General features: G+C 34.9%; 1 protein-coding gene across 2 annotated transcripts in view; it reads right to left on the reverse strand.

Annotated features, from left to right (window-relative positions):
- Window positions 1–343: 343 nt before the first annotated feature.
- LOC124159230 (ATP-dependent translocase ABCB1-like) overlaps window positions 344–12,060 on the reverse strand; it is a 50,716-nt gene continuing 38,999 nt past the window's right edge. For both annotated transcript variants that reach the window (XM_046534894.1, XM_046534895.1), the window contains exons 21-25: window positions 9,669–9,825; window positions 5,978–6,172; window positions 4,283–4,489; window positions 1,988–2,134; window positions 344–1,553 (exon numbers count right to left, since the gene is read on the reverse strand). In XM_046534894.1, the coding sequence (XP_046390850.1) occupies window positions 1,344–1,553; window positions 1,988–2,134; window positions 4,283–4,489; window positions 5,978–6,172; window positions 9,669–9,825 (916 nt within the window). In that variant the 3' untranslated portion in view covers window positions 344–1,343. The remainder of the gene's footprint in view (window positions 1,554–1,987; window positions 2,135–4,282; window positions 4,490–5,977; window positions 6,173–9,668; window positions 9,826–12,060) is intronic.

Here is a 12,060-nt window from a genome sequence, read left to right on the forward strand (position 1 = left end):
ATCCAGCTTTTTAAATACAAGTTTTTATTTTTTGTATTTCATTCATGAATCCATTTACAAAAGTCAATATAAATAAATAAGTAAAGTTCTACATAAAGCTAATATGTAATGGGTGGAAAATCAACATTAAAATAATGAGATATATGCCTTGTACCTATTAACAACCTAATTGAGGATTTTTACACTCTGATCAAAATTATCATAGTCAATAGAAGTACAGCAGTGTTTCTTAAAATTGTTTCTGTCTTTAATTTAAGATTTGGCTCGCTTGAAATAATTGCTTTTATGGACTTTTGAAATGCAACTAATAATCTCATTTCCACATGTGTTTTTGCAATCCAAACTTGTATTAAAAATAAGGATGTGTCTTTACTCACTTTCCCGGGCACTGAAGTTGGGTAGTATTTCAGCTAATGTAAAATAAGAACATTCCATTTTTAAAGTCCATTTTCTAAAGAAGTACATACGGCTTCATCTTGGGTGGCTATATATAACATTTATTTAATGTTTTTAATCCTGTATTATGATTGCTTCTGTTGAATCACTTTGCTTTATTGTCGCAAAGATTATTACCAACATTGTTGGTTGATAGGTTTGAGACCTTATTCTGTTTTATCATCTTAAACAACCTAAAATGGTGTTGAAGTGAGCTCAACTCAAATTTCAGGTAAGTTTCTTTGTCAATATTTCTATGTTACTTAGTTAATAAGCCAATAATCAAATCATCAATAGGATAGATTTGCCTGTAGCAGAGCCTGAAGAGATTCTTGACCCTTTTGTTTTACAATATTCATGCATAAACTTTGTACGAAACATTATACCTAAATACACTGGATAATGAAGGAACAACTCTGTCTTGATGCCTCTTGTTCTTTTATTTTCTTTTCTCTTAAGAAGAAAATGTTGGCAAAAATTATTCCTGAGACTTTTTTTTAAATTTCTTTATGCATTGACCTCTGAGGAGCAGCTAAGTTTATGTAGATGGGTTAGAAAAATAGCTCGGAAACAATCAGGTGAACTTTGTGCTTCAGCTTTAGAATTCTATGATATGATATCAGTTTAATGATACTTCAGATCAAAGTCATCAATCTCTTAATCATTCAGTAGGTCTCAATGAAATGTTCTAAGTAATAATTATAAATAGAAAATTTTAGGATTCAAACTCATGAGTTAATACTGCTTTTTCACTACTTAACATTTCCTCCTTTCATAAATGCTTATCTGGCGATACAAGATTTTCTTGTTTGGTAGCTAGTATTTCCATGAAGTCCAATTTTTAATCTATGATTTCCCTATTTTACACATATATCCGGTGGCTTTTACACTTCTGGTGTCCATGTGCTTCAGCTATTCTTACTTCGCCCTCCTTGTAGAGTGTATAGTCGATGGTACAGGCCCTTTCGATTGAGTAGCTGCTGATGGGTCCCCATCTCAGCCACTCTTCCGTTGTCTATTACACAAATTGCATCAGAATCCACAATTGTGGATAATCTGTGTGCAATTGTGATGCATGTTCTCCCCTCCTTTGCTTTGTCCAAAGCTTCTTGCACCACCTTAAGAAGGTCAAATATAGGTATAAAATAAACAATAAAAATGTCTGGATTGGTTTCATCTTTACTATGAAATTTATAGAGCTTAAGCATTGACAATTCAGTGAGTACATATGGATACTTTTAATGGCACCAAGCTTTTGTGGAGCTGTTTTGCTGGCTTTAATGTGTAAATGGGTATCTCCCGTAATTTCACTACCCTAAGAGTATAATGTGCATTGAAAAATAATACTCTAAATAATTTTTTCCTAAAGAGCTGACACACCGTTAGTAATTTTCTCACTGCACAAATGTAAATAATTTCTTAATTAGAGGAATTTATATTGCTAACAATTATTTCTTGGTCAGCATTTTGTACTGTATTAGCTATGGTTGTTATAAGTGGATAACTGTATGTGAATGTGTTTTAATGTAAAATAAATACGTAGAATGCTTACTCTTTCACTTTCAGTGTCCAGTGCTGATGTGGCTTCGTCCAGCAGAAGTATTTTTGGGTTCCTCACCAGTGCTCTAGCAATAGCAACTCTCTGCTTCTGTCCACCAGATAACTGAGTGCCCTTCTCTCCTAAACTGGTGTCATACCCCTGCAATATCAAGAATCAAGGTCAGTATGGAGAATCGATTAATATTTTGTATTTATGATTTTTATTCTGATTTGTGTATATAAATGAGTGTGACATAGTTAATTGTTAGAAGTATTTTGATTGTAGACGAGGCTTAAATTACTTTTAATGTTGTCGAGGAAGGTGTGTAGTCTAAAAACACTTTCGTGGCTCGCATATATAGAGAAAGATAATTTAGATGCAAACTGGGGCCATAAGTCCTCTTGAATCATATTTCCAGATTTTGCCTTCCTTTCTCTCTAATGGGCTATTTAACAGATGAATCACAGTATGATACGGTATTAATAAGGGAAAAATGCTGATAACCTCGATTTCAGTGACCACATGGCTCTACATCCATTAGGAACAATACCTGATACTTTTTATATTTGTAACACTCTGGTCCCTAGCACTTTGGCAAAAATTCATTCTATGATGAGCTAAGGATATCTTCTTCCCATTATTTTTGCTAATATTTGCCTTGCATGATTACATGAATATGAGTTCTCACTGGAACAGCAGTGAAGGTTAATACCTCAGTCAGCCCCTCTCACAACCTCAATTGTTAGCCTAGTATTTTCCAGCCCTTTTGACTTGAACCTACCTATATTCGTAATACCTCTGATATTAAACCCTCAAATGGTTGTCATTTCCATGGTGAGATATAAAAGTTACAAGAATCGCTGTAAGTATTCAGTAATGTAGGTACTTTTGCAGCTTAGCACTCATGATTAGGAATCTTGTGCTGTTTATCATTTACTCTATGTAGGTAAATATGTATGTGCCGTGTGGATAAATATGTACCTCTGTGATCTATGCCGCTGTAAAACCCTTTAAGGTCATCAAGTGTAGTTTACCAATTGGTGGACCTTGCCATTGGATTGAATACCTCAAGGAACCCATTGAAAATATTGGTCGTCTCCCTGGCTCAACCTTCACCCTTGACCTTCACATAACCACAAAATGTCAAATGGCGGGCAATTTGAAGCTAAGTTCATCGTCATTATCTTTAGCACCCTTAGAAGCTTAGAAGTATTTGGTGGTCCACATAGTCGGATACAATCCTCGGTGACCTTTGATGCTTGGATGACCCCTGGTGGTCAAAACGTTGCTGATGGTGATTTAAGGATACATATTGTCGTCATTGACTTTTTTTATCCTTCCAAACATAATATTTGACTCATGGGTTGTCCGGATACTTTGCCTCAAGAGTAAGATTACTTTAGCAACTTTCCACCTTCATATAGCCGTTGGAGGTCAATGAGTTGACAAGAAGGATCTGAGGACCTTGCCAACACCTTAGTCAATCTTGAAAACCTATGATTAGGTTGTCCAGATAGTACACAAACCTCAGTGATATTAGACCTATGCATGATCCCTGACTGTTTACAAGCTGAGAATTGGGTTATGTGTAGTGTACCATTGATTTGAGCACTTCTAAAAATCTATGGTTCTACATCATAATAGCCTAGCTTCTCTTTTGTCACCCCTTTGATATTGGTGGTGGTCACCTATAATCTTACAAGGGTTAGAATTAGAATTTTTGCAAATGAAAATAGTTCATCATTTTTCCTATATGTACTCAAAAACCTCAGAAATGTCATTTTCACCAAGAAATTCAGCCTTTTTTCCATCTTGAACTTTTTAATGTTTTAACCCCTCAAGGTAAAACAAATTTTGGGTTGGGGTCCATATTATGAAATCAAAATTTGGCTTGCATAAAAAAAAACTTACAACTTTTTCTAATGTGAATTTCAAATGTCGTCACAACTTGCAATCCAAAAATGAGGGATCAATAATTTCACTTGATTAATGGAACAGTCTCCATAAAGAATGATGCCTTGCAAAGTGGCATTTTCCTTTAATTCACGTATAGGAATTTCGGTCCTTACCTCACATATCCAATAAATGAAGTCTGTTTGAACTTTTAATTTGATCAAGGGGTTCAACTGCCTAGTCATCCATCACCCCATTTTGTCATGATGATGATGATGGATAAATTGGCAATTGGAATAATGACAGTACTGCCTTGACTGAGAGGAGAGCCTGATAGCCATTCATGTAAAATTCACTGAAAGAACCAGTTTTTAGAACTTCACCCGAATATTACCTCTAAAAATGCATTCTTACCTGTGGCAGGTTAGTAATGAACGTATGGATGTTTGCTTTCCTGGCAGCCTCAATAATTTCTTCCATCGGTACTTGGCGGCTGTTATCACCATATGCAATATTCTCAGCAATTGTTCGATCAAATAGGGTGGGTTCTTGTGACACTATGCCCATCTGACTTCGAAGATCTCTCAAAGCAACCGTTGAGACATCTCGTTCATCTATTGCCTGCCATGGAGAGAGAGGTTATACTGTATTAAAAAGATGCTATTTTAGAATATTAAAAAGAATAGTGTTCAAGGCCCATAATTCAGTTTTAATATAGATATTTCAATCTGCCACTGTGCATATTGAAGGCAAGGGCATATTTAGGGGGGTTGACAGGGGTCATGACCCCCACAAGTTTTTCAAAATTTTTTATTTTGTAAGTTTAATAGTTTATTTCCATATTTCATACTCTCCTATTCAGGTCATGAACCCCCCTAAATTTGATGCTGAACCCACCCATGATTCAAGGTCACATTATTGTGAGTGACAGTGTGATGGGCTAGTGGGAATAATATTAGGTGACTGATGAAAGGATTTCCATGTTCAAATCCAAGGGAAGCCTTTGCACACCTCAAAATAAAATCCTTGTGAAGCATGGTGGCATTGAAAAACTTCCTCGTCCCCCTTAATGTGTGAAACTCAACATTTAAGACAAGGATTTAGGATCTATGTTGTAATCCCATGGTTAGTAACACCCAGATTACAGTAGGCAGTATATATGCATTAAACTATAGAAAGTTGGCATCACATCCAGGTAAAAAATAGACAACAGAATATGAATTGCGAGAAAACAACTTGAGAGGGAGTTTGATAAAGAAAGAGTCGTACCCAGTAGAATGGGAGATGAAAAAGATAAATGAACTACAAGAAAACATGCCAGATGGATATGTGCATTCTTATGCGGCAGAATGAAAGCCATAAAAGATGAACGGGGTGAGACAAAGGGACAGACTAAGGGAAGTGGTAGACAAGAAAGAAAGATGGGACAGGAACCAAAGCTGCAAGCAAGAAAAGGAGATTTGCGGATTACGAGTGCTGATTATAGGAAGGGAAACCAGGGACTTGAAGGCTGAATACATACTCCAGCTTGGCTTCCCAAAGGGAGATCAAGTGGCTTGCATCAAGGGGCATCCATGCCATCAACCATTACCAGGATATGATAATTGCAAAAAGGAACTGTGAAATTTCATATAAAAATTAAATAACGTATCCCCATTCTTATCAAAATATCCAGGAATATTTCTAGCTGTTAACACATCATACATATGGGTCATTTCACCAAAATTTGACTAGGCATTTGCACCTTGGGTCACCGATTCCCACCTAATTTGGCAAATGATTTATTGTTTATAAAATGAAAACCCCAAATTCTTTATGTAATGCATTAATGCTTTACAAAATAATGCAGTCTTGTAAAAATACAATTTTACGAAAGCACCTTCTTATTAGGTGTCATATCTTTGGAAGACAGTATTACGAAGTGGAATTTATGATGGGAATGATCACTCACAATGTCAAAAAAATCCTGCAATTACTAGTGTTATTGGGGCAATATGATAGAATTCTGGAGGAAGGATTGTGCTTTCCATACTAAATTTAAAAGGTAGAAAAACACTAAAATATAATTGAAAAGAGATGAAAATGTGTGTGTGATCACACTAAGCTTACCACTGTGCCTGAAACTGGGTCGTAAAATCTTTCAAGCAACTGAATACAGGTGGATTTCCCACATCCACTTGCTCCAACAAGTGCCAATGTTTGCCCTTTCTTCACCACAAGGTCCAGACCTTTGAGCACATTTACTGTCATTCGAGTTGGATAGTAGAATTTCACTTGTGAAAAACTGGCATTACCTTTTGCTTCCTGAAATATAATTAATTACTTTTGGTTAGTTGTTTAGGTTACCAATATGTTGGAAAAGTAATTTTTTCTGTTGATGTTAAATTTAGCTACCATGGTTTTTTTTGTGGCAATCAATCAGGTATGCATGTCTCTTTGAATAAAATGCTCAATGCTGAATATTTCATTCAATGTAATTTATTTAATTCTAATCATGACTGTAAACATGTATGGTGCTGTGGCAGATAGGCATCTTAAATTGATGGGGAAACCCTAAGGAAGATTATATGTACATACATATAATCAATTTTTCATACACTTAATGTCAAAAATTTTATCAAATCTTTGATCCATTGACAATTTTTCCTCTGGTGTTAAACCTAAGGATGTAAATGTGCATTTAGTCCTCTGTATGGATATGATGAATGAACATCTGACATCAAATGTTTTCATTCCCCCACCAACTAATGATTATGTTAGAAAAACGTAGAAAGGACGTTATTTTGTCAATGAATGCCAATTTTTTTCCTTTTGTAAGCATCCTCATAGTTACATTAGTGTGTCTCATTAAGTGATTTGGAGAAAAGCATAAGCATAGCATTTTGTGCAAAGTTATAAATCAATTTTACCTCTCACAAAGCCCTATCATCTCAGTGAGTTATAACTGGAATCTAGGGGTGGTCTTTCACTCTCAACGTGTCTTAATTAATATCTTGCAAGCCTCATAGTTAACACAAGTTCTATAAAATCTCAAGGTTGCTGCACAGTTTTCAAAAGCTGAGAAGAACATTGAAAATCCAACTTATCAATTAGTGAGATATGATGTTGGAAACTGCAAAAAGGTGGTGAATTTAAATTCTTAACAATGGGGTCATTCGTTCCAACTCAAAATCATGATTCATTAAAAAAATTTGGTTGATGGAAGGATGAGGTAAGTCACGATGAAAAAAGTATTCCCCATTCTGCCATTCTCTCTTTTAATTTTGAAATTTTAAACTGCTGAAGTTACTGCCCACATTTCATGGGTCAATGACCTCAATTGTTCTTGTTCAACGAGTTCTAGTCCATATGCTTATTCAGGAAGAAGCTTTCCTGGATGGGCGGATTGGATCACGAGAATTTAAGCGCATAGCTGAGGAGTTGCTCAGGCATGGTAAAATTATCTCTGTTCTTATTTTCGATAGGGATGAGGCTTTCAATTTTTCCTTGGAAGTAGCACAGAAAGTATATGTGACAGGTCGAAAAACTAAAAAAAAAAAAAAAAAAAAAAATAGCTCCCTTTAATTTTAGAACTCTATCACAATTGACATTTTTAAAAGATAGGTGAACTGTAAGAAATGTAAGCTGCTTAGTAAGAAATGTTACTCCAATTACATCAATAATACACAAAATAATATACTTACTGATACCAACTACTTCTGGAGTCCCGTTAATAACCTTCGCTATACCTAAAGAGTACTTAATGAGATGTTTTTGATTCCTATGATATTAGCAATCTTTTTGCTAGTCATTTTTCCAAAGTGTACAAACACACTACTTGTACTAAACCAACTTTACCTGATTTTTCCCAATCTATTTAAATCAACTCTCTTGTTATATCAACAAATGAGCTCGTATCTAAACTGAAATCACTTGACACATCTATAAGTCCTGGACCTGATAGCATTCATCCTCTGCTTGTAAAAAAGTGCAGTTACTCATTAGCCTATCCACTTTGAATTATTTTCAACAAGTCTTTAAGCAGTGGAATATATCCTGATATGCATTCAAAACTGGATATGTCATGATATTCACAAGAGTGGTAATAAAAAAGATGTAAGTAATTATCATTCCATTATAATTCCATCTGTATTTGCAAAAGTGCTGGAGAGCCTAGTTGCAGACAAAATCAGTCCACTGATTCATCAAATTCTGGTTGATGAACGACATGGTTTTCGCACTGGCCGATCAACTGCCACCAACCTATTGGTATTACAGCATGAAGTTTCTCAAATGCTTGTGCACAATAACCAAGTGGATGTAATTTACCGTGACCTCAGTAAAGCTTTTGATGTAGTTTTTCATTCCCTTCTCCTCGCAAAAGTTCAAGCATATGGCATTGTAGGCAACATGCTAAACTGGCTTGAAAGTTATCTTTCCAATAGAAGGCTCAGTGTTAAAGTTCTGGGAACTACCTCACTATCTTTTGGTGCACGCAGTGGTGTTCCACAGGGCTCCCATCTTGGTCCTCTGCTTTTTTCACTTTTAATAAATGACATTGGTCAAGTGCTGACACCCATTAAGTACTTATTATATGCTGATGATCTCAAATAATTTCAACAAGTGAGGACTGAAAATGATGCTGTAGAACTTCAGGAATACCTCACATATGCCTCCAATGGTGTGTTAATACCTTAATGTCCCTTAATTACAATAAATGTTTTGCAATAAGCTACTGCAGAGGTGATCCATCTATTTCATACGGATATTCATGTGGGAACCTACTACTTAGAGTCAATTACTTCAAGATTTTGGGGTGATTTTTGATTCAAGATTGTGTTTGGATTTACATGTTTCAAACATAACATCCAAGGCGTATAGAATGTTGGGTTTCATTTGCCGTGCATGTAAAGAATTTAAAAACATCGACTGTCTAAGGTTATTATATATGTCTCTTGTCAGATCAATATTAGAGTACTGCTCAATAGTGTGGAATCCATTTTATGGGAAATAAGAATCATCCGTGGATCCAACAGAAATTTTTAAGGTTTGCTTCGAACAAGTTTTCTATTTCCAGAAAGAAAGGAGAATATGACGGTGTAATGAATTATTTAAACCTGAATAGTCTTTGATGTAGAAGAAAACAATTTGGTGTTATATTTATATATTATGTTTTGAACAATTATATAAAGTGCTCAACTTTATTATCATTTCTCTCTTTAAGACTACCTTTGGTGAACCAGACTGAGAAATATTGTTTAATGTTCCTTATCTACTGAATAATTACTCTTTTTTTAAATGCCACTATACCATGCAATGAGAGATGCAAATGAAATCTCAAGGGACATTGACTTTTTTTGTCTCCTCTTCAAGCACCTTCAAAAGATATGTGAGAAGCAATGTTTCCTGACTATTTTGCCTTGTTTTATGTGATGTAATATCTATATTCTTATTTAAAATTTGTCTTATTTCAGTTGTTACTATTGCCATGATATTTTATGGTGTGTCTTTTTTTTCCTTTCTTTTTACTTTAAATACTTTTAATCAATGTACAACGATGTAAAGGGTTTTCAATTAACCCATTAAATAAATATATTATTATTATTATTAACATGCCCATTGTTTTTAGACAAGTCTTGATACGTGTAGTAAATTTTGAATCAAAGTGAACAAAGTTTTTAAAAACTCATCAAATTTTTTGTTTCCTATTTGAGTGATATAATTACTCAATATGTATGTAATTTCTAGTTTTTAAATGGTATATAATTTAGTTTTTAAAGGTATTTTTCTCCAAATAATGTACTAGAGAAATGTAACTCACCCATTGTTCCACAGGAAATCGTGGATCAGTTATAAGAGGCTTTCTTGCCAGCAGTTTGAATACTCTTTCAGCTGCAATTAAACCTCTCTCAAAATTAGGTGCAAAAGCCATAGCATTGGCTACTGAAAATGTTCCCATGATGAGGGACTGTGATACTCTGCATAAAGAGAAACACAAAGCCAGTATGAATTTATGTTGGTTTCGCAGCTATTCTAGAACTTATATTAGATCAGGGCATAGTGAGCATTGATTTATTTCATTTAAATTGTACCAATTAGAAATACCATATGAAATAGGATAAGAGAATTTGAGGCATTATGACAGAATAACCAGAAGGTAAAAGGTTGTATAAGCACAGTGAAGCACCAGCATCAGAATTACTATTTATAATTAGATCAACAAGTCCTCCCTCTCCCTTGTTGGCTCTCCGACTATTACCCTCCTATATTCTTTCTTATCTATATGATACTTTCTTACCTATCATGTATTGATTTTACTCATTCTTACAGACATAGATTTTGTTGGCATCCAAGTTTAAAAAAAGGCAAATTTTCTACGCACTGTAGGTTTTCCTGTGGGAAGGAACATAATTGTGCATATGGCATTGTAGTAAAATGGTGAGCCCTCTGATATAATATAATTGTTGAGTTTTTTTTCTGATCATGGAATGATATTTATGTACTTTGTTCATTTTCAGTGTCTTTGATATATTTTTTTGGGTTCAGGCTGGCCTAACATGTGTAATTTTCATAGTTTGTGAAATATTTTGGGCAAATAAATTTAAAGATTGACTGACTGGCCAACAAAATGATGCTGTAGAACCTTTGATGAATAATCTTCAACTCTCTTGGTTGCTCTACAAAAGTGGGTTTGCCTAGCGTAAATTTGTGCATACATTTCCTCAGGAAGTCACTCTAATTTGTATGCCCTTCAATTCACAGACATAGGTGTTTTTGGCATTCAAGTTTTTTTACGCATGGCATCGTTGTGAAATGGTGAGCCCCCTGATATAATATAATTGTTGAGTTTTTTTTCTGATCATGGAATGATATTTATGTACTGTGTTCACTGATATGATTTCACTTCTGGAAGAGGTTTTACTGTTTATGGTAACATCTGTAAAATGTGGAAAAATACCTCATTGAAGTTTCTGTGAGAGATTTCTATGATAATACCCCTGTTTCGAGAGAGCAACTTTTTAGTTCCTTTTCAAATTGTAATTGATGATTTTAACTGATTTGAGATTTTGTAAATGTAAAAGCTAATAAACTCAGCTACTTCAAATGGTACTTCACCAACATCTGATCATATATTAGGATTAATGATTTCAGTATGTTGCTGACTTAAAAGTACTGTTAATGGGGAACTTGCATGATTTTTTTTTATTTCATAGGCGGACAGAAAATTATTTTCTGAATACAGCAAAGAAAACCGCATGTAAATCTGAGTTTTCCTTCGCGAGTTATTTAATGATAAATATAACGAATTTTAAAGCGCGGGAAAAACTCCCTCACCCCCCAAGCCACTGCCGACGAAGCCTCGATGACGTCAAAGGTGCCTAAACATCACGCGAAGCTATTGTTGTGATTGTTTGTAATAGTTGCCAGCAGTTGTGAGAGCTTCGTTTGTTAGACGTGTTGATTATTTTATATTTAAAGATAAATATCCGACGATAGAGGCTTGGAAGCCCTCGTATTTTGCATTATTTATAATATTAATATCTGAGTAAGGGCATAAAATATAAAACTGGAGCAGTTAAACCAAAAATTTGATAATACCTAAATAACATCGTTGTAGTAGTCTGAGCCACGGCCATTGGAAGGGGGATACGTCAATTGTAAGTTGATGTTATCGACGGCATATCATTCATTTAAGTATGTAATTAGAACGATTTTGATGTTTACTAATGTCCGCTTAGCTTTTATATACAATAACTTCATCCGTTTATTCGTAGGTACCGGAGAATTCGTCGTTTAGGACTGTCTGTGCTTGTATTATGGGGTGAATTCCAGTCAATGCAACTTTTGCTCGCTGATTGGAGACATCTGGGAACATTTTTGTGCCAAAATAGTGTTATTTTTAACGTGACATCTCCCGTTAAGCTACTGCTAATAATCACAGTGCCAGTGGTTGTAATGCGCAAAGTTTGACAAGGTTGAAAAATATCGGCCAAGAGTTATCAGTGTTCCATCGTGATTGAATTGTAAAAAGTGCTATTACGCTATCGATAAATGTCTAACAGTAGTGTAAAAATTGTCAGTGGCGTGCTAATCTCCGTTGTTCACCGTAGATATGACATTTCACGATCACGCTATTGAAATAAAAACTGGGTGTGAAGTTTGTTATTCCATTATTTCAACGAATAGTAGTGAGAAATGTCACTTGTGTGGGC

This window comes from Ischnura elegans, chromosome 5 (genome assembly GCF_921293095.1).
Source record: "Ischnura elegans chromosome 5, ioIscEleg1.1, whole genome shotgun sequence".
NCBI lineage: Eukaryota > Metazoa > Arthropoda > Insecta > Odonata > Coenagrionidae > Ischnura > Ischnura elegans.